General features: G+C 45.5%; 1 protein-coding gene across 1 annotated transcript in view; it reads right to left on the bottom strand.

Moving 5' to 3' along the window:
• AGGF1 (angiogenic factor with G-patch and FHA domains 1) overlaps positions 1-26,570 on the bottom strand; it is a 905,326-nt gene that overhangs the window by 791,021 nt on the left and 87,735 nt on the right. The window contains exon 2 of the mRNA XM_069627444.1: positions 25,988-26,090. Within this exon, the coding sequence (XP_069483545.1) occupies positions 25,988-26,090 (103 nt within the window). The remainder of the gene's footprint in view (positions 1-25,987; positions 26,091-26,570) is intronic.

Here is a 26,570-nt window from a genome sequence, read left to right on the forward strand (position 1 = left end):
CAGTTGTCCAAATAAGGATACACATCGATACCCTGCAAACGGAGATAGGCCGTAATCACTGACATCTTCGTGAAGACACGCGGCGCTGAGCTGAGGCCAAAAGGAAGCACTCGAACCTGGAAGTGCTCCTCTCCCAAAGAGAAACAGATATCTGCTGCGTGGATTCCAAATCAGAATATGCATGTACGCATCCTGAAGATCTACCACAATGAGCCAATCGCCTATCTGCAAGGAAGACCATATCTGGCTGGGTGTGATCCGTAAACAGCCAGGAATAGAAGCCCTCCCCTCATTCCCCGAGAGGAACAGGGTTCCACCGCTCTGAGGTCCAGAAGCTTCTGCACCTCGGCATTCAGGGGGGCGATCCCGACAGCTGGAAAGGAGGGTTGAAGGGTGGGGTGGGGGGTAAGCGGAAGCCTGCCTGAGCGACTGACCAGACCCATCTGTCTGCCACGCCTCCCATTGAGACGCAATGAGTCCTCCCAGCGGGGTCTCGTGCGAGCGCAGAGAACCCTCATTTTGTAGGTTTTTCAGTGGTCTTGCCACCTGAACCTGAGGAGGAGGCTGAGGAGCGGGGGAAAACTAAGTCCGTTGTTGCCTCCAGCGGTTATTCCCCAAAGGGGTATGTACTCTATGAGATTCCGGTCAAGGAAGCCCCTGAAACCTATACTCTAGATGGAGCCTAAATTACATATGGTAGCCATACTTCACGGCCAAACTGTTGGTATAGCTTTGTTATATGCCCCTGCTGCGCTCTGAGATATAACTGTGCTACGCCCCATAGTTAGTCATTATGTTCTGCACCATAGCTAATTTGTGTTGAACCTTGCCACGCCCTGTAACTAGTTATCGTAAGGTGATACAGGCGGGAAGCACAACTATTACTGTGCTCCAGAAATCATCCACTCTTACACTATTACACTATTACTACTCTGTAAACGGTGCTGACATAGTTGGCCTCCGAGTTGAACTGTGTTACCCTCCATAGTCAGCCACTGTGATACGCCTCATACTTGGCAATTGTACTGAATTGCGGAAGGAAATGTGTTGCACCTACATGTATACTGAGAAGCAGATGTTCTGCAGGATTTAGATGTATTTTATGGGAAATTAAATGTGTTGCATCCAAATGTATATTGGGGGCAGGAAATGTGTTACGACAGACATATTAGGAAGATTAGAAATGAGTTTTCTTTGGATAGATCCAAGAAGATCAGCCATGCGTCACATTTAGGTAGATTTGCAAAGAATAGCCCTGCGTCACAGATAGAACTGTGAAGGTTAGCCATGCGTCACATTTAGGAAGAATTGAGAAGATTTGCTGTGCGTCACATCCAGATGGAACTGTGAAGATTAGCCATGCGTCACATCTAGATAGAATTGAGAGGATTAGCCATGAGTCACATCTAGATCGATTTGTGAAGATTAGCTATTCAAGGCATGCTACCCTGGGAATTGACGCCATGAACCTTCACCCGGGGCGCATCATCAAGTATGCTCGGGTTGGGCTTGCTCTTTTTTTTTTCTCTTGCAGATATGCACTATGCTCTCCAATCAGATGAGCTCCCTAGCACTCTTAGCTCTCGGAAGGGACAATGATACAATATAATTCAGCAATTCAAACCCTAAACTACGATAGGAATAACCATCCACACGCTATAAACAATTACCCGGGACCCGGAAAATGGGCCCACTGGCACTTATAACCAAGCTTCAGCAAAGAGCTGATTGTGTTCCACCTTAAGGGAATACGCTCTGAATCAGGCAAGGAATCTGCCAAGGCAACTTCCTGCAAGTGACATTGAGGTGCTGTCGCATGTCATCAATACTCGCAATGCACACCAGATCAGGAACACTCTACACCCCCCACCCGTTGCATACAACACTGCCACTTTACACACACTACTTACATCATGGCCTGATCTGTTGCTTGACCTTTGGGCTGACCGAGTACTGGTCAGCATACCTAGGATGTACTCGTATGTCCGATAGAACAGAAATGAAGTAAATCCACACTGAGAAGGTGTCATCCTATAAGCAATCTACACACCCAACAAGGGACCGGGATGACCATAGTGGCTGTTGCTGGTACCTGGGTCCGCTGAACACCAGTCAATCAGGACTTGTGAGCCCGATAGAACAGAACTGTATAATGAGAAGATAAACAATGGCAGACTCAACAAGACACAGGAACGACCATAGACCTGCAATTTGCTTAACCCAATAAAGATTAGTAATAGGGCAACTCAACAATGATGACACTGCCAAGCAGGGAAAGAAACTCAAGCCTGGTAATCAGAACAAACTCTGCGCTAGACTGAGAATCTCTCTTGGCGAACCAATGCTCCGAACCTCTAGAAAAGATACAGTAAGCTCAGTGGGCACTGGAAAGTAAACTGAAATAGGGTTCTCCCACAAATCCGCAGACACACACACATACCAATATGCTCACTCTCTCCTCTACACCAACAAACAGAATGCAGCTATACCCCTCGATCAATTTTGGCCTAGCTGCACACATACCTACACACCTCCATGAACACCCCAACAGTCTTTAGAACACAACTATACCCCACAAAAAAAACAATTTTAAATAAATAAAAAAAAAGACTAGCTGCCCACAATCTCATACACAAGCTCCACCACCACCAGAAGGCAAACTCTGGGGTCCACAGCCATGCTACACACATTCTACTGACCTCACACAACCACTGCACCACACCTAGCAATAGAATGCAGCTACACACCACGTAAACCGCACTGGCTGCACACATACTGAGTGCACCCAAGCACTGTTTACTAACCTACTCTCTCCACTGACCTGGACTACGGTCCCTAGAGGGCGTTCAACCCACATCGCTCTGAGATCATACCAATGGTATATACGGCGATATACAAATGCACAACAACATAACAGGTGAGTGGGGCTAAACAGACCTCATTCACTCCAATAATCAGAGTCCAAGCCTGGGGACGATATGCTGGGCACCCCATTTAAATGAAACAAAGTTGAAACAAAAAATAATCTTTCCCAAAACCCTGGTATTGATAAAAAAAAAAAGCAGCAACCCAAATTATACAAGGTTATTTGCACAGTAAAAATAGGGGACATGTAACCTGGACTTGAGAATTTCGGACCCTTTAGATGACCCCTTCAGTATTTGTGTCGGATGGAATCTGTGATCAGAGCTCATCCAAACAAAGAAGAACAAAACATCAAATCACCTCAACAATACAGGAAAGGTTCAAGACTGCCTTCTCCTAGCTGCAGCAAAGGACTTTTATGTTCTCAGTTTGTACACATGTACTTGTTCTGCCAAGTGATTGACTACTTAGATTAAGTGAAGTTGGCAATATGCCTTTAAGCAGGTAATATATAGCTTTACTTGAGGCTTCCGAATTCTGTAGATCAAAGGTAAACAGATGTCCAAAAGAATGAACAGAGTAAAGTTAAGGCATGACGACACTGACTGTGCTAGAAAGGATAGTAAAGGATTACACTCATCTTCTCCATCCACTACCCTCATCACTGTGGACTACGCAAACCCATATTTAGTAATAAATAATCAAACTGCGGGGGAGAAAAAATATTTGCTCCCGTTAACTTTTCTACCTAAATCCTGCCTCACGTCTACATGTTTATTTCAATTCCATAAAAGATGCACTTCATCAATCATTTATATATTTAAATTCAGTTTGATGCTTTCCATCTTGAATGGGTTACACCGTAATCGTATTTATGATGCTTGTATCGGCTTAGATTCACATCCTGTGCAAAGACTGACATCTAGTGAAAGCTGCAGAGTATTACAGTTGTTTTCGAACTCGAAAAGGGACGTCGCCAGTAATACTATCCCTAGTGTGACGTCCACTGTACCCATGATCCCTCAGATTTTTTTTTGTACCACCATTCTAGACGGACGTGTATAGCAGAGTTCCTTGTGGTGTAAATCCATTGACTGACATGAAAATGGCCTGCATTTTCCCCTCTAGGTTTAAAACTCAAACTATTAATAAAACACAACTCTTCAGAGTGTATATTACAATGGGCTAAAGCTTATTTTATTAAGTGCAAGTCAGGCTTTAGGCTTTTAACAATTTAGCATATATATAGCTGAGAAGGTTTACTGTGCAGGGAACTGGAGTGCGCCCCTCTCCTTTTTTTCCTATATATATATGGCAGCACCATCGGCAAATTAAAACTTCGAATTTTGCAACACATGAGAGCAATAAGAAACTGTGACCCTTCCTATCCCATGGCAGTCCACTTCAAAGACACACATGATAGCAAATTGAACAGCTTTGGATTTTTCGGCCTACATCATGTCCCAGCTAACCCCCGGGGGGGAAACAGAGAATTAGCACTACGACAAATGGAGACTAGATTCATCCTGGACATAGAATCCAAAAAACCCAAAGGTCATAATCTCGATGAAGAACTGCACACATATCTAGGAACCTGAGAAACTGATCCATTTTAGAACTACTCAAATCTAAATTACACCCATTGTCTTGTGTAAATAACTTAAGCCGCCAATATGCACGGACTCTTAACAATACTTTATCGGATATTCTGAGCATCTGAAAACACAGCTGAGAATCAAGTTTGCTCATATGAGGGTTTTTATCTTTTATATTGTATACCAGATTCTTTTTTCATACTTTGAATAGTGCCTGTCTATGTATTGTATGTTTTTTGGTGTTTTTACACACATGTGGTTGCATTCATCTTAAATTTGGTTCTGTAGCGGTCCTAGCATAAAGTTTACAAGAATGATTTTAAGCAGGAGCCAATTTTACCATCTTTATTTGGATATCTAAAATTCAGCTCTGATTCATGTTTATTCAAATGTTATTTTTAATTATAGATAATACCTGCACTATGCACTTTATTGATCTATTACTGGGATTGCATTTGCACTAAGCACTTTATGAATCCATTTTGAACTAGATTCTGTCATTTCTCGAATACTTTTTTCTTTTTTATATATAGAGAAAATTGCTCTTCAAAATAGCCATGCTCCACGAAGTACCATGCATTGATCAACTTGTTATTAACAGCATGCATTTTTGTGACCCATTTACTATTTATCAGCACTATGCACTTTATGGCAAAAAAGTTTACATAATTATTTTTTCCATCAGGAACAACATGCTGCGTAATCGCAAGAAACTCATTGTCATTACAGCAGAGATACTTGGGGGCCACATTGTGTTTTCTTCCATCCTGGCTTTGGTGTATCAGCAGTCAGTACTTCCAAGCATTGGCAATAGCCGTTACAAAATGGCAACCATGTTTACTGACTGCGAGGTACTGAGCACAGGCAGAAACGAAAACGGAAAAGGGACACAAACAGACTGCAGAACCATAGAGTTGGGAATTTGTGGGAATATATACACAATGTTTTAGAGCACTCACTTGTACGTGAACAAGCAGCAAGCAGGCTGCGAAACGCGTTGTACCGTGTTTTTTCTAATCTTTGGCTGATGCCTCAATAAAACTGGATTTCTAAAAAAGATAAAATTATTGTCTGTTTCAAGGACGAAGCCCTATCCTGGGGAGTATTTCACTGTCCGGAGTGCCTTCCTCATTAGGGGAAAAAGGAGTAATTTTCCCCTTTCTTTGCAATATATGGGATACATTACTCACCGTAATCGTATTTCTGATGCTTGTATCTGCTTAGATTCACATGCTGTGCATAGGCCGACATCTAGTGGAAGCTGCGGAGTATTACAGTTTGTTTTTCGAAAGTCGAAAATGGGCGTCGACACAGGCGTGCCAGTAATACTATCCCTAGTGTGACGTCCACTGTACCCAAGATCCCTCACGCGTGTAGGATCCTCAGATTGTATTTTTTCTGACATGAGGAAGCATGAGGAGTAGCGTGAGTACAGATAATCCAAGCAGATAGACAGAAAAGGTAAGACTACAAGCAATCATGCGCCTTCTCTCGGAGGGGAGGAAGGGTGGGTCGCATGTGAATCTAAGCAGATACAAGCATCAGAAATACGATTACGGTGAGTAATGTATCCCTTCTGAGGCTTGTGGAATCTGCTTAGATCACATGCTGTGCATAGATTAGCGAGCAGTACCAGAAGAAGGAGGTGGGATGTGAGAAGGGTCATGAGCAAACAGGTGTCTTAGAACCGCTTGTCCCACTTGTGTATCTGTCTTGGAATGAGTGTCAATGCAGTAATGCTGAGTAAAAGTGTGAATAGAGCTCCAAGTAGCCGCTTTGCAAATGGTGTCGAGGGGAACATTTGCAATGAAAGCCAGAGTGGCACCAATGCCTCTAGTAGAGTGGGCCCTTGGCGTAAAAGGCAGAGTCTTGTCAGAAAGAGAGTAACACAGCTGTATACAGTTGATAATCCACTTCGAGATAGCGCCCTTAGAGACGCGATCCCCCTCTCTGCCTGTAGCTACGGAGACAAACAGTTGATCTGTTTTCCTTAGCGGTCTGGTTTTATTTACATAGTATAGGACCGCCCTACGCACATCTAGGGTGTGTAGTTTCACCTCAGCCGAGCTTTGCGGGTTCTGGAAGAAAGCCGGAAGCTCGATGGACTGGTTTACATGGAACTTGGATATGAATTTAGGTGAGAACCTAGGGTGTGTGCGTAAAACCAGTTTGTCCTTGTGGATAGTAAAGAAAGGATCCTGCACTGACAGAGCCTGAATTTCACTGACCCTTCTTATGGAGGTAATGGCTACTAAGAAGGCCGTTTTATAAGTCAGGTGTTTGAGACTACTTTTATGCATGGGTTCGAATGGGGGTCCCATGAGCTTAGCTAGCACCACGTTGAGGTCCCATCCTGGCGGTGGGTTCGAAATAGGAGGGTGAAGTCTCTTTACTCCTTCCATGAAGGCTTTAACCACTGGTACTTTCCACCACGAGACCTTGTTATGGGATGTGGTGTAAGCCGAGAGGGCTGCCAGGTGTACTTTCAGCGAGTTAAAAACCAACCCTGCATCCAGCAGGTGGAGCATGTATGTCACAACGTTGGAAGGAGTGCAATCAACCGGGTTGATTTGTTTATTCTGGCACCAGATAACGAATCTTTTCCACTTATCAAAGTAACAGTGCCTTGTATTTGGTTTCCTGGACTCCTTTAGAATGTCCATACACCTCTGTGGTAATTTGAGATGTCCAAACTCTATGACTTCAGGAGCCATGCTGCTAGGTTCATAGAGTTGGGTTCCTGATGCACTGTTTGACCCTGTTGCTGGGACAGTAGGTTGTACCAGGCTGGGAGTCTGATGGGTTCGCACACCGCCATCCTGCGTAGGTGTGGAAACCATGGTTGTCTCGCCCACATGGGAGCAACTAGGATGAGCGTCATAGATTCCTTGTTCATCTTGTACACCACCTTCCTGATGAGAGGAGTTGGTGGAAAAGCGTACGCAAACATCCCTGACCAGTTCATCCACAGGGCATTCCCTTGGGAGTCCGGCTGGGGGAACCTGGATGCAAATCCTGGGCATTGTTTGTTTTCGCTTGTGGCGAATAGGTCTATAGTGGGGAAACCCCACTGAGAGAAGAGATCTTCTACTACGTCTCTGTGAAGGACCCATTCGTGTTCTTCTGGGAGGGAGTTTCTGCTTAGAGCATCCGCTAGGGAATTGAGCTCCCCTGGAACATGTTGCGATGACAGGAAGATGTTCCGTCTGAGTGCCCATATCCATATTTTCTGGGCAAGCTTGGACAGATTTGGCGAACGAGTCCCCCCTTGCTTGTTCAGATAGAACATGGCTGTCGTGCTGTCCGTCCTGATCTGCACCGACAAGTTCAGTAGATGGGGCTCGAACGCCCTTAGCGCTCGGAATACTGCCAGAAGCTCTAGCAGATTGATGTGGTTCTTGGCTACTGAGTGAGACCAGAGACCCTGAGCTGTGTGGTGGAGATGGTGAGCTCCCCACCCAGTCAGGCATGCATCTGTAGTCACCACGGCTTGTACTTCGGGATCGTAAAAGGGTTTCCCCTTTGCGAGATTCTCTCTTGTCCACCAGTGTAGGCTCTGTACGAGTGTTGGCGAAACGACCACTAGATCGTCCCAATGACCACTTGCCTGAGACCACTGTTTCGCCAACCATTCCTGCATGGGACGCATGCGCAGACGCGCGTGGGGGACCAGGTAAATGCATGACGCCATCATGCCCAGTAACCGCATAGCTTTGCGTACTGTTATCTGTTGACCTGACTGATAATGCGGAATTTGCAGAAGTATATTCCGAATTCTCTCTTCCGAAGGGAAGGTCAATCCTTTCTGAGTATCTAGGATAGCTCCTAGAAACTGTTTTGAGGTGCTTGGCACCAGACTTGACTTTTTCTCGTTGATGGAGAAGCCTAATTCGTGGAGGAGGTCGATAGTCCTCTGAATGTTTGACCTGCAAATTCCTGGGGTTTCCCCCGTTATGAGCCAGTCGTCCAGATAAGGGTACACCGGGATTGCTTCCCTGCGTAGGTGTGCAGCCGCCACCGCCAGTACCTTGGTGAATACCCTTGGTGCTGAAGCTATCCCGAAGGGCAGTACCTTGAATTGGTAGTGGCGACTGTCCACCTTGAAGCGCAAGTACTTTTTGTGCGCTGGGAGCATGGAAATATGAAAATAAGCATCTTTCATATCCAAGGTTGCCATGTAATCCCCCTTTTTTAGGAGGGGGATTACCTCTTGTAGCGTGGTCATACGGAATTTTTGGGGCTTGACATATTTGTTGGCAGGCCGTAAGTCCAATACTGGGCGCATTGTCAAATCTTTCTTTGGCACAAGGAAGTAAGTTGAATAGATACCCTTGTTTACCTGGTGTCCTGGGACGAGTTCTATCGCGTCCTTTTCTAGCAGAATGGCGATCTCCTCGAGAAGGATCCTTTGATGCTCTAGGGAGTGCACTCTTTGTCGTGGAGGATGATTCCGGGGACGCTGCAGTAGTTCTATACAATATCCTGCGGATACTGTTGACAGCACCCATCTGTCTGAGGTGATCCCTTCCCAAGCCTGGGTGAAGGTGGAAATGCGTCCCCCTACTGGGGTTGCGTGGCAAGGGACCCTGAACTGAGCGTCACTGTTTTGGTGGAGGCGTGCCCCCGCCCTTGTTGGGGCTGCCTCTGCCTCTTCCACGACCTCTCTTGTTACCCCTGCCGTAACTCTGGGTAGACTGCTGGTTGTTATTCCATTGTGTACCTTGTCCCTGGGCATAGTTGCCTCTTTGTGAATTTTGGCCGCGTGGGCGACGAAAATTATTGTTCCCCCTCTGGTTAGGGGGTTTGTTGGTAAGCTGGCCAAGGGATTTGAGAGTCTCATATTCATCTTTGGCATTTTTAAGTGCGTCTTCGACCGCTTTCCCAAACAATAGGTCGGGTTCCACTGGCTTGTCTATTAAAGAAGCCTGGGTTTCTGTCTTGAATCCCGACTGCCGTAACCACGCATGTCTCTTGATAACAGTACCTTCTGCTATCAATCTCCCTGCGTTGTCAGCGGCGTCGAAAGTTGCTTTTAAAATGCAACCAGACACGGCTCTCCCCTCTGCCGAGATCCGAGCCAGCTGGCCCTTTAACGGTTCTGGAGCAGAGGCAATGAGCGCCGCGACTTCTTCCCATTGATGGCAATTGTAACTAGCCAACAGGGTGGTGGAATTCGCAATCCTTGCTTGGTAGGCGGACGTTGAGGCTACCTTTCTGCCAAACCCGTAAAGTTTTTTGCTCTCCTTGTCGGGAGGAGCTTCTGATGAAGATAAGGGCGTGCCAGCCCTCTTTCTAGTGTTGGTCACCACTAGGGAATCTGGTTTAAGATGTCCCTTTATATACAGAGGGTCAGACTGGGATGCCCGGAAAATCTTTTCAATTCTGGGGTTGACAGCTCTGGTGAGGTTAGGATTCACCAGGGAAGGATCTATTCTTCGTTGGATGGATTTGAGGATAGGGATGGTCTGAGCGACCGGTCTTCTCTCTCCTACAAACTCCTCCGCGAAGTCCCTTTCCTCCTGTACACCGTGGGTGTCGATGTGGAAGTGTTCCGCTGCTCGAGCGAGAACCTCGTTAAGGAGGGGCTGGTTATCAACTGGAGAGTCAGTAACTGGGGCTTCGCTTTGTACTGGGGAATCTACTCTGTAAATTTCCTGCTCATCTTCTCCCTCCTCCAGGTCCTCATCCTCTGCATAGTAATCTGTCCCGGTTTGTTCTTCCATAAATGCAAACTCCTGGTCCTCTTCAGGGAAAACTTGTCCCTGATAACTGGGGAGTGGAGTAGAATATGGAGTGGAGTAAGGCTGAACCTTGAAGGGTTCAGGTCTTTCGACCCGGGGCTCTTTACTTAGCGGGATAGGATCGGAGGAGCCTGAGGGTGTGGCCCCTTGAGGGTTATATGAAAGAAAGTGTTCTGGGTTCTTATCATAAAAATCAGCCAAGGAAGACATCCTAGACATAACCCTGTCTATGTCTTCACTGGACCATTCCCTGGAACAGGGTATTACTTTAGCAGGTGATTTATTTTCAAGGGTAGACTTGTGTTTGCTTGTCTGCTTAGGCTTTACAGGGGTGGAAGGCTGTGCTTTCCGCTGTTTCCCCCCTTCTCCGTGCGTGGAAAAATGTTTTCCCTGTCCCTTGGGGGCCCCAGAGACTTTCGACGCCTGGCGTCGAGGGTCTGGAGAGGTATCTGTGTGCTTCGGGCGTGGGGCCTCACTGATGTTAACCGCGGTCTCGGTAACTTGGAGCGCGGCCTGGGGGTGGAAGTCGTCTTCGTCTCCCGACGATCGAACTTCCGTTAGTGTGTGTAGCGAGGCACTCTTGGCAAGAGTGGATGATTGCCTTGCGTCGTGAGGCGATCTCGATCGAGAGCGCCCAGAGGACACCGAGTCGGACCGTTCTTTTTGTGCCTCTTTCCGGGAAGTCGACGTCGTCGAGGTCCGGTTGGTCTTAGTGTGTTTAGTGTGTGTTAGGTGTGTAGCGCTTGCGTCGCCGGGGGTCTTCCCCATAGCCGCCTTGCCGGACGACCTTCCGAGGTCGGGGACCTGCGCTCGTCGGCTGTCTTTCGACGCCGTAATGCCCTCGCCGTCCGAAAGTACGGCGTCGCTGCCATCGCTGAAGGCGCCCTCCGCTGCCATGGCCTCCTGCCTGGCGTGGTGGGCCCAACGCTTTGTCGAACGGTCCTTAAGTGTCTTAGGTTTAAACCTACTACACGCTCTGCAGTTCGCTTCGGGGTGATCCCTCGGCAAGCAGAGATTGCACGTGGCGTGCCTGTCGACCCAAGGGTATTTGCGATTGCACTTGGGGCAGAATTGAAAAGGGGTACCCTCCATACGCACCTTAAGGCAGCGGGCTGCTAAGTGTAGGAATATATATAAATGTAACTATATATCAAGAGTGAAGAGTATGTACCACCCCCCACTCTCCCTACTTGTAAGGGCCGAGGCCAGCGGCCTACTAGGCCCGGGCCGAGGCCAGCGGCCTACCGAGGCCCAGATCCGTCGTGCAGCAGTCGACGGTCGATGACTTCTCCAGCCGTCGTCGAGGTTGAGGGTCGACGTTGGGGTGGGGAAGGGAATGAATAAGAATTAAAATTATAATAACAGCAAAAGTATGGCTAAGGCCAGGGAACTCCGCAAGATGCTTCCGACCAGTATGGCGGAAAAAAACAATCTGAGGATCCTACACGCGTGAGGGATCTTGGGTACAGTGGACGTCACACTAGGGATAGTATTACTGGCACGCCTGTGTCGACGCCCATTTTCGACTTTCGAAAAACAAACTGTAATACTCCGCAGCTTCCACTAGATGTCGGCCTATGCACAGCATGTGATCTAAGCAGATTCCACAAGCCTCAGAAATATATATATAAAGATTTAGATTTGATTTCTGCAACAGTATGTCTACATTGTTTATGCAAAGTTGCTAAGCAAAGGGGTAACATTTTGTTTTTACTTCAGCATAAAGTAGGCAAAAATCAGGACGTAGTGGCAGTCGCAATCGAAATTAAAGGTATTGTCCTCCAACAACCTGTCACAGTTCTTAATGAAAGTTTGTCCAACCTGAATCGATCCTGCAACACTGTTTTAATCTATGTATGTGATTCAGATAAAGCCAACATCCTTCTAATGGGTCAAAATGCATGTAAGCTTGGACCAACGTTTTTAGAGATTCTTTCTCTTCGCATGATTTAGCCAAAATCCCTCTAAGGCATATCATTTGTTCAGCACTATCTGGGATACATTCTGCCGTATTACAACATGCAGCCTAATCAATTTTGGAGGAAATGCATACAGGAGTGGAAATTCCCAGTCCACTACGAACACGTCCCCTAGAGTTCCTCTTGGCGGAAAATCCCTGGAGCAGAACAGTTCGCACTTCCGGTTGACACTGGTCACAAACAGGTCTACCTGTGGGGTTTCCCAAAGAGTGGAGATCTCTTTAGCCCGGGACTTCCTGAGCTAGTTCCCACTCATGGGAGACTGTGCTCTGCCTGCTCAGTGTCCGCCGCTGTGTTTTCCTCTACGACTTCGTGAACCGCAGATATGTAAATTCCTTCCTGAATTGACCAGAACCAGAGCTGCACTGCCTCCCTGCACAATGGTAGTGACCCTACACCACCTCTTTTGTTGAGGTAGTACATGGCCACTTTGTTGTCTGTCATTATCAAGACATTCTTTTCCTGTACAGAGAACAGAAAGGCCATCAGCACATGTCTCATCGCCGTCAGCTCCAAAAGGTTGAGTAGTTTGGACTCCGATGGAGACCACTGACTGTCAGATCGCTGGCGTGGGCTGCCCACCTTGTGAGGCATCCGTCACTATCGTCATCTCCAACCATGGTTGCCAAAAAGGTTCTCCTTCAGAATGTTATTGCAGGCCCATCACAGGAGATCCCGCGCGACTCTGCTCAGAACCTAAAGGAGGTCTGACATTTTGACTAAGAATTGAGACCACGGAGTCCTGAGAGCTCACTGGAGACATCTCATTCTCAGACGAGCCTCGGGCACCAAGAAAATGCAGGATGCCATTAGGCCGGGCAACCTTAGAAAGTCGAAGGCCGGAAGACGCTGGGCACTCAGAAATTTGGTGACTGGCTGCGAGCCCTCACCGGAGGTGGCAAGGCTTTCCCAGAGGATGCATCCAGGACTGCTCCGATGAACTGGAGTCTTTGTGAGGGTATCATGTGGGACTTCTCCCTCAACTACAAGAAGCCCAGTCTGTGGAGAGTGACAGGTGATGCAGAGATTTTCCAGGGCTTGTTCGGGAGAACATGCCCTGATCAGCTAATTGTCCAGGTATGGGTAGACATGAATTCCCCGCCCCCCCCACCCTCCTGAGACTCGCTGCCACAACCGCCATTAACTTGGTGAAAGACCTCGGGCGGAGGTCAGCCGGCATGGCATAACTCGAAACTGATAATGAGAACCGCCAACTGTAAACCTTGGGTACTTTCTGTGCTCGATATGGATAGATGCATGAAATTAAGCATCCTGAAGGTCCAATGACACCATCCAATCCTGAAGCTGGAGGGCCTGAAAGATCGGAGAAAGGGTAACCATCTTGAACTTGCCCTTCCTGGGGAACTTGCTCAAGTATCAAGTTAAGATGGGTCTCAATCCCCTGTCCTTCTTGGGGATTAGAAAGTATGAGAAAAACCGCCCTGTGCTCCATTCTGGGTATCCAGTCATTGCATCGAATACAAAGCATTGAATGACAAAAGCATTGAAAAAAAAGCATTGAATGCATTTTTTTTTCAAAGGTAAAGGTTTAATTTTAATTATAATGGCTTTTAAGGGGTAATAAAAGAGGGGTTGGGGGCCCCCATTAAAAAAAAAAAGGATTCAATGCTTTATTTTCCTTGTTTTCTTTTTTTTTTTTATAGATGCTAAGGCATTCGATGCAATCGCTATAAACCCCATTCCGCTAAAGGTACTGGTTCTATAGCACCTCTCTCTAGCAGGCTCAACATTTCCATCACAAGGAATGGATCTGGAGTTCTGAGTGAGTGGTTCGCCGGTGGATGATTCTGAGGTCTTTTTATGAATGGGACACAGTAACCCTGGGCTACAGTTTCTAAAGTCCAAGCATCTGGAGTAATGCCATTCTTGCAGATGCTGAAACAGTATTGCCCACTGGGGTCTTGTGGATTAAGACCTCAGAGGTTTTGAGGCAGCTGGAACAGTGGCTGATGGTAAAGCAACTGCTGTTTGGGCAGACTTGGTACCTCTCCCTCGTCCACCACAAGGGAATCGTCTTTGGCCTCTACGACTAGCCTGTCCTCTCACTCTACCAACTGAGGAATATAAGCCAAAAGGACCTACCCCTCCAAGAAGACCCACTGGGGTAAGATTGTTGTGGCTGTCTGAATGCAATGCCAAGTGATTTTGTTGTCGCTTTAGAGGTCTGTAGCTTCTCCAGGCTTTCGACAGCCTTGCCCCCAAACAGGTGAGAGCCATCAAAAGGCATATTGAGAAGTCTGGACTGCACGCCCGGAGCAAATCCTGACTTTCTCAACAATGCAAATCTGCGTAGTACGGTATTTGTCACCATGGATCTGATGCTGTAAGCAGTATCCAGTCCTGACTGAAGAGACTCACACTTTTCCATCACTTATGATGGACAGGAAGCAGTCTCTTTCTTCCCCCTCGGGAATATGGTCAGCCGCCATTGCTATTCAATCCCACAGGGTCAAGGTGAATTTTGCTAAGGCGCAAGTGGCATTGGCAGATTTCAGCGCCATGATTCCCAACAAAAAATCTCTTGCCCAAGCGTCCATCGTCTGTCTGTGGGATATGCTGCGTGTTTAGACAAGAAGGTTGCCGCCTGAACCCCCACGCTTTCTGGCTTCGGGTGCTTTGCCAAATATTCAGGGTCACTGCTAGAGGGCCGATACCTTTAGGTGAGGTTATCGTTCACCGCAGCAATTGTCTCAGGTGCCTCAATCGGTCTTAAACTTTTTATGAAGGGCAATGTGAAAGGGAAGATTTTGATCCTTTTGTGGACCCTGGTCCAGGATATCTGTTAAATTGCTGTGCTCAAAAGGGAGAAGAGGCCTGCTCCAACCTAGAAAGTCAACCACCCTGGTCATAAGTTGCCTATAGGAGGCTTCTGTATGGTCCGAAGGGTCTGATTTTGCAAATTCCAATTCAGGTGATGTGTCCATACCACTGGCTGTCTGGATGCTTTCATATAAGTCCTTCATCCTGGACTCTTCTGACACCAGGGCCTCTGGCACTTTAAGGGTATAGAAATCCCGGTCAAAGGGTGGAGTGTCCGTATCATGCTCTTCATAAATTGATAAAGAATTGAAGAAATCTTTTATCGGTGCAGGTTTGTAAGTCTTTTCCACCTGCTTTGCTAAAGGCTTAGACTGTTTCTTTGATATCAATGGTGTCAACGTTTTTGACATTGGCCACCTCGACTCCAACGAGGGTGTTAGGCAGAATGCTCAGAAATGTGCCAATTCCCTCCACCTTAGAGACCCCCAGCAACGTTGCTGGATTTTGATGACTTGATTTTTTTAACCTGGAGAGAGTGTGGTCCTTTTTTCCACACATGTATTTTGATGTGAATTTTACCTCTGTGTTTCTTTTGGTTATGGAGTCTGACATACTCCATAGGCATCATATTTTAAACCTTGGGGAAATCTGAAGACTTCCCTGTGCCACTGCACTGAAGTTGCTGTGTGACACAATGTAAATACCTTTCTCTGGCATAAACTATTGTTTCCCAGGACAGTAAAGGGACATTGACTTTACTTACCATTATACTTTCTAGACCCAGCACACCCCATCTTTCAATAGAGTGCTGGAGGGGTTACTTAGTATCCCCTTTGTCTAGCTTCTTATGTAACATGTTATGTTACCCTTTCCTCAATGAATGGCTGGTGGCAGTGGTTTCATTTCAAACTACCATGGTTTGTATTTACCGCAGCTGTTCGCAGCTCCGGTGAAGCAACCGTGGGAGCCATCTTTTTCAAAATGGCGCAGAGCCATCTTTGACAAAATGGTCCCAGGTGGTCTTTTTTCGCCATGTCTTTGTGGAAAATCCCTTCTAGGGATTTTCTCTGCGCGCCAAACCAGGTTTGGTCTCTTTGTTCATTTCACCTTTGGCAGAATTCAGGAGTGTAGCCTGCCTTGGGCTCCAAAGTGTCTGGGGTAGGCAGGAAGTGAGGCAGGTGCCCGAAACTCCCTGTTCTTAGTCTCCTAGGAGACCCGAATACACTCTGTGGTGATTGGATGGCTGACTGTCCGGCAAGGACCGCCACCCTGCTGGGTGAGTGACAGCTACGCTGGAATGAATGGGAGAAAACTGAATAAAAGGCAAGTCTTTTGTCTTGGAAGGCAGAGTCGACCACTGGACGAAGGAACCGAAGAAGAGCTTGAAGAGGACAGCTGCTGCAACTCCTGGACCGTTGGTTTGCCCGGTGAAGCCCTGCTGCAGTGCCGAAATGCCAGGTTCGCATAGACAGAGAAGCCCCTGCAAGGACGACTTCTCCCTTTGAGTTGTTGGGACCAATCAACTCCAAAGTAAGCCACCTGGACATCCATCTCGGAGTTGGTTGAATTTCCACAGAGTTGCTGCTGGAAACCGTATAGCCAGGGAGAGGAACACCAGATTGTGTGCGTTGCTTTTAAGCTGGCCTAGAGCTTTTGGAAGATCCTCCAGACTCCCAAGAGGAAGGACTGAGTAAGCCTGAGCCCCCTCAAAAGTGTTTGGGGCCCCAGAAGCAAGGAAAGCCCACCTCAACAGCCAAGAACCGTGTTGTTGCCATTTGCGGTAGCTGCGAGACTCTGAAACGTGAAACAGCCACTGAAAGTGAAGTTTGCCAGTTGCAAGATTTGACCGTCCCAGTGCAGCGTAGGAGTCCCCCCCCCACCCAGCGTCCTCCCTCTTGTCCCCACGACAAAGGCCCAGGAACAGCGAGATCTGCAGAGCTGCACAGGAGGAACAGAAGCCATCAGCTGCAGCTTTTCTTCATTGCTAAGGTACTGTAAAACAAGTCTAAGAGAACTTACCTCTTACCGTGGAAGTGCTTGTAACTTCTGCAACTCACAAGTGTAATCAGCTTGTGGCCCTAAATTTGATTCTTCTTTTTTATCAAAGACTCCTAAGAACTTGTGCAAAGACCTTTACATTTACTTACCAGAAGTGCTTCATCCTATACGAAGACTTTCTGCCTATTGACTTTGACTTAACCTAGTGAATTGTATGACTCTTCCAAGAGGATCTGAAAGTATTTGCCCTGCTTAAGAATATTGGTGATCTCTTTCTAATAACCTTTGCCTTTTTCCAACTTTTAAGAGTGTTCTGAATGCCAACAGTAAGATTAATGTCCCCAGCACCCTTGTTATTGAAGTCACCTGTGGGTGTAGGTTGTGTCTGTGGGCCATCCCAAAATGTTCTTGTCCGATTCAGAAACTACAGTATTGAAGTGTATTTGTGTGTTACTATTACATTGCTCCCTTCTAAAGAAGGCTTTATAACTGTCTGATAAATTAATAATTCTTTATGCAAGAAACCTTGATTGTAAGAGTTTATTTGAATACCTGTAACTGTGTATCTTTGTGTAACTCCACTACTGCTCACATATCCCCTCTTGAGATAAGCCTGGCTGCTCAACACGCTACCAAAACTGTGTAGTACAAGTTTATACCAAAGGTTGGGTTGCCTATACCTGTAGTCCGAGTTGCTTGTAGTGTTCCCAGAGGGTACTGCATTCAAGCTTTGCATAGCAGAGGGGGGATCCTTCTCAAATATTTTCTACATCTCTCTCCGAAACTCTTCCCATTGGGCAGGAGTAGAGGATTTGGTTGGACATGAAATTCTCAGGAGAGAAATCGCTAGAGGACAATGGTCATTTTTTAGATGATTTCCTCCAAGTAGTCTCTCCTCTCGACTTGTCAGAAGATTGGATTTTAGATTGGGATGAAGGGGATTTCGAGGGGGTCCTACCCGCCGCTAGTTCCCCTTTGCGCTCTTTTAGAGCCTTACCGGTCATAGCCTGACAGGAGTTGCAATCAGCCGTTCAATGCTCTGTGCCCAGGCACCACAGACACACTCAATGGGGGGTCAGTGATCAACATTTTGGCACCATAATCTTGGCATTTCTTGAAACCCGTTCTCAGTGTCCATGGAGCTGACAATTTTTGTAGTTTTTCGAAACCCAAAGTGCACCTTAATTCTCTCGAAGCGATAGCGGAGTCGGAGAAATGGAACTGTAGCCAACGGGCGGTGCGCGCGCTATATATACACTGGTGATGATGTCAACCTCGAGGGACATCCGAGTCGACGCACAGCGCCCTCTGCCGAAAATTCTTTCCGAAGCAGCTGAAGCTGGAAAAATAATATCAAAATATGAGGAATACGTGCGAGTACACAATCCATTCGAAGAATGATTTTTAGCTTTAGTCCACGTTGTTGGCATTTGTGCAGCGGACTTTAGTTTCGAAGTCTATTGATGGCCTTAGCGCGTGTCATTCGGGTTCCTCTTGGGCCGTTTTTTTTTTCTTGTGCAGCCTTCAGGATGCCAGAGAAGCCTCCACAGAATGACTGTTCGTCCGACGGAGCTAGGTACTGGCTGCGAGGAAAAGCCCAATGTTTCCTACCCTATTTGCTCTTCTGTGTTGCTTTCAAAGCAGACGCCCTGTTCCTCGGCTTTGACATTTTCTGCAGTACTGGTCGATTCTTCCATCGCTGCTTCTGCCTGCATAGCAAGGCTGCCCAATGTTTAGTCTTGAACTCCCAAGCATGTTAATCTTGGCAGCAAGGCTCGTGATCCCTTTGAAGTCAGCTACTGCACACACACTGTGTTTCTTTTCAAGGGAACTTCGTGTTACACGAAAGGTCAAATGTAAATGCCATATTATCCATGGGAGACAGAAGATACAGGAAAGCTTGGACTAAGTAAACTTAGGGGGTATAGAGACATTCTATACGTGGAAGGAAGTGCATTTTCCTCCCCCACTCTCTCTACTGTTTGCCTTCCTGGCATGCAGCGCCTTCGGTGTGACGATATAGAATGGTGCTGCCTCTGTTGCGTCCTTCGCTGCCGTTCAATTTCTTCAGCATTGAAAACAACTAGATGGAAACTAGTGCTTTTGACGTTTAATAAGGGAACTCTGTGTTTTGCTTTCAACCATAATGGTGGAAACAAATCTGAGGACATCGACTCTTTTTTCAAATTCAAAAAACAAGATCATACTCCACACCAACCATTAGATGGCCTATGCAAAGTATCTGAATCTAAGCAGATTCACAAGACTTAGAAATATATATGTATATGTGTATGGTCAGGAAATGAGGGGAGCTGAGCTCCTAGGTGTAGCCTGCAAGAGCCTGACACCAACAGCTACCAGAATTTGTGCTGAAAGTGCATTAGGTAACAACATTTAGAAGATACTTAAAGCACAATGGCCCAATTTGATAGGGAAATTACATTATGCCACGCTTTGTATTAGATCCACATTCTGAAGCAGAGAGAAAGTGATTGCAGAAACAGATGTGAGGTAGCAGCTAGACGGACGTCCTGACAGGAAAGAAATAGAAATCTGAAGAGGAAGCTTAAGTGAAGAAATGTAAAGCAACACTGCAAGAGTATGAGTGGAATCAACAAACAGTCAGGAATAAAGAGAAAGAAAGAAACCTAGGAATAGAAAGAGGCGTAAACGGCGAGTGCACTTTTGGATGCAGGCTCAAGTTAGGGGAGGGAAGCAAATTTCACCATCTTTCGGGAACTCTGTATTGTCAATTCTGATGTGTGTTGCTCAATGTTAATGCACTAAACGAAAACAGTTTGTCAACCTCTTCATTTCATTCAACCTACTTGCATGTTTTGTACTTAAAACATTCCTCCATTATAAGTACCCAGTCCAGAACTTGTTTATGAGACTTTAATATCTCCTGGGTCGCGATGAGTAAATCCCAACACCCAGGAGTTACTTATAGCTCCTGCTCCATGTAGTCCATTTTTGATTGTGTGGCTTAGGTCCCCATCTACACATGATGGCTAGGTGTGAATGAGCTCACATGGACCTGTACATAATTTGAGACAGTGTTACACAAATGTAAAGACAGTCCATATGGTTTCCCTGAATCAGTACTGTGCATTAGCCAAAATATTAGTAGGTTCAAGCCAATTCATAATCCTATTTGGGATGACCTTACCAAATATTTAGCCAAGCAAGCTAAAATGGAGACTGAAAGGTAGGAGAAGGCTTTTTTTCTGGTTGGGGATAATTATAGCATGTTTCCAAGTGGAAGAACATATCCTCTTAACTGTGTTCGATAACAGTTAACACAAGTGTCCACTCGTTTATGTAATATTTATATAGCACAAGGTGAAAATTACAAGGGCTACCCAAGTGCCATGTACCTCACATTTTAAAATTAGAAAAACTAAATTCCTTTTCTCCCTACTTTGGTAGAGACCCATTCCTTGTACTCGTAGAAGGCCCCCTAATATTCACATACCAGCAGTTACTTGTACAAAGGTTAGCAAATGGATCGCCCACGCTTACTAGATCATTTTCTACTCGCTATCTGGATCTGTACATATATGTCACTAACATCCTAGTTAGGCAATCTAATAAACCCTCTTTTCTAGGGCAAAATACATATCAATAATACAAAATTAGGAAAGGAGGGCGACTATCAGAAATTACGATTTTATATCATTAGCATACTGCGGGCCAATGGCAAATACAAGTTAAAAATCAAATAAATAGACATAAAAATGAATCCGAGTAGAAGTGGTACACAAAAATATGTGATACAATGTGAAAGACAGGAGAAAAACTAAAATGAAAAACGAAGCATAACAGATTATTTTCCTATTCAGTGGCGTTCACTAGAGAACCCTCTTGAATCACAATCTGATTTGATGTGACAAATGTTAGATCAGACAAAGCAGCCATGTCAAATGACTGTAAATCATGATCTTGCATTGAAAGAAATAATACAAAAGGAAAGGCAGAACAACAGCAACATCGGTGGTTTCCAGTCAGACAGACTGACAGAAATAACCCTAGTTTCCAGTTTACTAGGTGAGGTAATCTCAATTCCAGCGATTGTATTCCAATTAATACATGTCTTGAGCTCTGAGTGTTTGGGGGGGGCATTGGGGGGTGGGCAAACAGTTCTCACCAATCCTAATTTCAACTAAAGCCTATTTTTAGCTGCTTTTCATGAGGACTGGTTTCCCGTTTCTGCAAAAAGCTTGAAAAGGGGAAAGAAGCGTGTGTCAAAAATCATATGCTAAGTTCATTTGCTCGGCTATCCTACAGTTGCTAAAATTGTTCTGTGTTTAAAAGTAAAGGATTCTGTCAGATCACCCCAAAAGTGAATGTATGCATGAATAGGATAGTGGTGTACATTTAGTGTTATACAGGGGTGGATTGGGAACCTTAGTGGCACGGCAGATGTTGTTCCAAGTGGCCCCATACAAGAATGTGCAGCAAGCCCCAACTAGAGTCAGTAGTGTTTTGTTCTTCCTTGAGAACATTTTGAGAAAATGGGTGCAAATACTGACTTTTAAAACACATTTGTCCCTGTGTAGGGATTAAAAAGTAGTTAATCATAACAAAGCAGCATATACCATTTGCTAAGAGTGAGGCCCTATAACAACCGTTTTACTTCACAGAGGTGTGGATAGATGGCAGAAAGGGGGATGGTGATTGGGGCAGAGGGTAAGCAGAGCCGAAAACCACTGTACCCACACAATCGAGGCCCACCAGGATGGAAGTCTCCACAGTTCCCTGTAGGCTCGTCCACCACTATATACTTACCTATGGTTTTTAATTGCTAAGAGTTTGTCTAAGGCCTGAATAATTTTATTTGTATACAGTCTGTCTAGCCTGTGCCATTAGGAGTGTTCTGTGTGCGCTTAACTGGATCCTTCATCACTCTCACACTCCAGTCTAAGCTTTACTGGCTCAGTCACACTACCTTGATAAGAGTGGGGCTAGACATCAGTGTATTTTCATGTTCATTCAAATGTGGTGGCCTCCAAGTATCTGTCCATTGGACTGATTCTGAACATCCATCTTAACATCTACTACAGCGGACGTGGGTAATCCCTTGTCTTCTGTCAGGAGAACCTGTTTTACCCATTGAAGAACAGAGTGCACCAGATGCTTGAACGAATAAAATTAAATCTATTATAAAGACTAATCAAAGAGTGGGCGTTAAAAATTCGAGGGCAATTATTTAACTAGTAAAGAAAGTAGGTGGTTTTGCTGTGCTTCCTCTATTGTTTTACAGGGCTCTGGATCATGGCACATTAAAAAAGGTGCATATGTACCTGCAAAGTGGTTCATAAAATATCCAAAAAGAATATAATATACAAGACTAAGCTGGTGATCTTTAGCTGTGAGCAACTCTTAAAGGATAACGGACATGATCAAGGGAACGGAACAAAAACCATAGTCCCTGCTAAGCCATTCCTATTAGGGCCAAAACAGATCACTCATCCACCAGAATTAAACATCTGTGAGTGTCAAAGTCCCCTTGATAATATAAAGTCAAATAAAATAAGAGTTTTGGCATGAGGGATTGGGTTGACTCCACTGTGGTTTCAGATAATGCCAGTACTCCAGTTAGTATACCAACAGAAGGAGCTGCCTGTGAGATGAGATCTACTTGTATTGTATTCCGTAGGATAAATGTTTCGCCCATTATAATCCCCGTGACAGTGCTCCCCTCTCCTAGAATTAGGCCCCAAATGTGCATTCGTCACTAGCCATTGACTAAGAATAATTGACTTTTGGCGAGTAAGAAATGGTCTGCTTTTTGTATGTGGAAAATTGAGGAGACTAGTAACTTAACACCTCAATAACAGCTTGCAACTTGAAATGTTTAGCCCTGCCTAGCACGATTACCTGCTCATATGCCCTTATGAGAGTCCTCTTGTCCGCATTAGTAATTGAAAATATGAGGAATTGGTTTAGGGAGTATAATGCAGTGCAAGTGTGTGTTTAGGTGGCAAGTGTATAGAAATGCTTGGATAAGGAATGTGTTTGAAGCATATGACAACTGGGCACAAGGAGCGTGTTGAAGAAATAGTGAATGGAGGAATGTAGTAGTAGTGGGGTGAGAAGTGTAGAAGTAGCGCAAGAAGGCAGAGTGTATGAGAGGAGTCAGAAAGACAAGGCAGACACTAATGTGTATTATGCTCAAAGTCAGGCATTTTATTGAAACAAACTGGTTGGAAAAATGCCTCACTAGCCCTTTTAATAAGAGAATTCTCCCGACCTAGAAGACTAAAACTAAGGATTTGCTATTCCAAGTAGTCAGTAACTTAAAAGCCATCCTTGTGTCCAAAACATTCTAAGCTGGCCTTCACACTAGAACCAAAACAAAGCAGTGCATGGAAAGGTCTTTGAATTTATATTAGCAAAAAAGTTTTCACACCCAAAAATATAAGGATAGTTAAAAAATAAAAGGATTTTCAAGGAAAGATCCTTGGATCCAGAGGGGCTTCCCTTCCCCTGGATGTTTATATATGATGGGAAAAAGTGTCTCGATATCCAATAGTTTTTGTGTCAAAGGCGTTTCTGTACCCAACAGTTTCTTTGTACCAAAGCGTCTCTTTCTCCAACAGGTCCTGGGTCCTGGTACTGAATTCACAAAAGTTCTCGTTCAAACAATAAATCCCATTACAGTCTTTTTTGAGCTTCAAATAACAAAACAACATAACCGCCTTTCTTTTTCTCTTCTTGTGACTTTGGCGGATTGCCTGGTGTACTCCCCTGCCAGGACTTCCTATTGGTTTCACTGTTTTTTCACCAACCACAATAGCATATACCCTGAGGTGTGTGGTATATTTGCCTATGGGAGCACTTGCTTCCACTTTCCCCCACACTGACATCGCATATCTGCGTATTTACCTGGGGCTTGTCGCAGCACTTGGTTTTGTTCGCATTCAATATTCTTCTTATTGGCATTTGAACTTGTACTTTCCTTTGGTTGCATTTAAACAAGTTGTGTTCCTTTCTGTCATCTGCAACTTCATAAAGTTCAAGTGTGTGAGTGTGTTTTTTTGGGGTCCCCCGCTGCTCTAGGCAGACTCACCGGGTCTTCTTGGCATTTCCGAACTTGCTCCTGCTTCCATGGTGTTGTTGCTTCCCCGTCGAGAATGTGCAGATGCTTTGTCAGCGTGTGAAGTGGCTCCGCAAGCAACCGATGGCTTCCCTTGACCGGACAGCACTGGTTGATTGGGCTGTCCTCATGGGAGTTTGTGTGGCCTCCAGCCTCTCCACAGCTTCCCTTCCTCTGCGCTTCGCTCCCAGTCTCACCAGACCGGTCTGGATACCTCGTGGTCAGGAGCCGCAGCACAGGGTTCCTCGTTCTCTCGAACACAGCCCCTTCCAGCACAGCCTCTGGCATTTTTAAAGGTCCCACTCACTTTAGGACAAACAAAACAACTAGCCTGCACGTTAGTTTTCAGGCTGCTCCTACTCTGCATAAACTCCTTCCTCCTCTTCTTCGTCTCAGTACCTGAGGGTCTATGGCAGTTGAAGTCCATAGAAGTTGGTGGGTTTCTTGGTCGACATTGTTCAAAAGTTTCACAAGAAGGTACATCATGACCAGAAGATGTTCTGTTAGAGTTATGAGTATTTGAGTCATTTATGGGAGCCCGAGTAATCTAGAGGAAAGGTTTTTCCGATTTTCACTATAGGTTGCAACTGTTAGGTGACAGTAAGTCATTAAGGACCTGGATAGAGTCTTCCTTAGAGGAAAAGGGGGAATACTGGGTCTCAATTTATGGAGTTACCACCTCCCTCCGGTAGCCATCCTGTAGCCACCCCCAGGGTCAGGATCAGGTATCGGCTGCCGTCCCCTGGCCACAGGGGAGGCAGTCACTGCGGGGAAATCAGTGATGACTCCACTGGATTCACATCACATGTAGTGATGAAGAGGAAAGCAGAAGTAAATTGGAGGAGTAGTAACATCAAAAGGTGGAGACCAGAGACAGGAGGAGTGAAACAAGGACAGTAGCGTGGTGAGAAGAGGAAGGTACTAATAGTGAGTAGAAAGGAAGAGGCGAGCACAGGCGTGAGTGAAACCGCCTGATAAAATACATGCCAGGCACAAACACCATTAGAATACGAACATCTGGATAGAGGAGGAACAGCAGTTTTGTCCCTGATGGAGTCGAGACAGACAAGTGTATTATACAAGAGATCTTTAGCGTAAAACAAGCTCTTGGCCAGTAGGGGTTACAGTTCAATAGAACTAACCTGGTGTTAAGGAGGGAGCAGAGAAAGAGGCTGGCCCAATAAAACCATTGGAACGTCCTTGGGTCTCGGAGAAGATGTGTGTGCTCACTCACAGTACACAGATTTTATGTGCAGTGTTCGACTTCTCCAGATCTTTGTGCATATGTGGTAATGTTTATTTGCAGGTGGCATAGTTAAGTCGCATGGGGATCTTTCGCAGATTCAGCCCTTAAATAGATATCTTATGTTTAGTGAGAATGACTCCATCCAGGCACAATCAAGGGACTGACTGATAGAAGCTGAGGGGTTTAAGGTGGAGCTTGCTCAAGCTTAACCTCCTTTACGAAAGCAGGCTGAGAGTTCAGCCTGTGTAATTCTCATTGACACCCGCCACAGATTAAAATAAATTCTATTGTTTCTAGAAGTGTTTTATTTTCGCCCTCGCCCCCCCCCCCCATGTAACACAGTATTGGGCTTCTTTTTGGACATGACAAACCAAGTTTGAGTATTCCACCTGCAGGTGGTCTCACTAGCTTTCAACAAACCCAGGAGTCATGAGAAAATTACCAATACAATGTATAAGAACCAAAAAAAAAAAAACACACATTCAAACTTTCTGTAGCCAATAGATTATTTTTGTCCCTACATGTCACTCAGCTAACAATGTACTTTGAATCCCATTTAACAGGTGCAGATTGAAAAACAGTGTGGGTGAATGGAGGTGTGTAGGCGTTAGTAGCACTAAGAAGAGCTGCAGAAATCAGGTTGATTGAGACCTCCGGTCTCATAAAAGTCCTCAGCCCCATACCAGAGTTTGGCCATGCGCCATATTCTTCAGTCTGCACTCCTGCATCAGTCTTCGTCTGCGCCCTCCGCTTCCATTCATGAATTTCTCTACTCAGGTCCTTCACCTGCAATGAAGTGCCAAGAAACACAGGAGACTCAGTATAAAATCACAAGTATCACTATTTTATCTTCTACTTACAAATATGTATCTGTAGCACTCGATGAAAATCCCAACCTCTTCCAGATTTGCACTGCTAGGTGAGTGACCTGTTCCTGCTCCAACTTTAAATAGCAGAGGGTTGAAAAATGAAAGGTTCCACCAATCCGGAGTGAGGCACCGACGGAGACAAGCAACACAGGCTTACACATCCATATATGCCAACAAATTACAAAATGTATAGCAACTTTGGCTCAACTGAAAAATAAGCAAAGAAATTGTCCCATGACAGTAGCCTGGGGAAAAATGCACACATGCATTAAAAAAAAAAAAGATAATCTACGAGAATGCCTTTAACTTGCAGAAATGAGCGACACTTCATCTTGGAAGGCGACACCAAGGTTGAAAATAAGATGTTTGGAGAAAAGGGGTAGCTGCAAGGGTGGTG

This window comes from Ambystoma mexicanum, chromosome 6p, assembly GCF_040938575.1.
Source record: "Ambystoma mexicanum isolate Mex_15411 chromosome 6p, UKY_AmexF1_1, whole genome shotgun sequence".
In the NCBI taxonomy this organism is placed as follows: Eukaryota; Metazoa; Chordata; class Amphibia; order Caudata; family Ambystomatidae; genus Ambystoma; species Ambystoma mexicanum.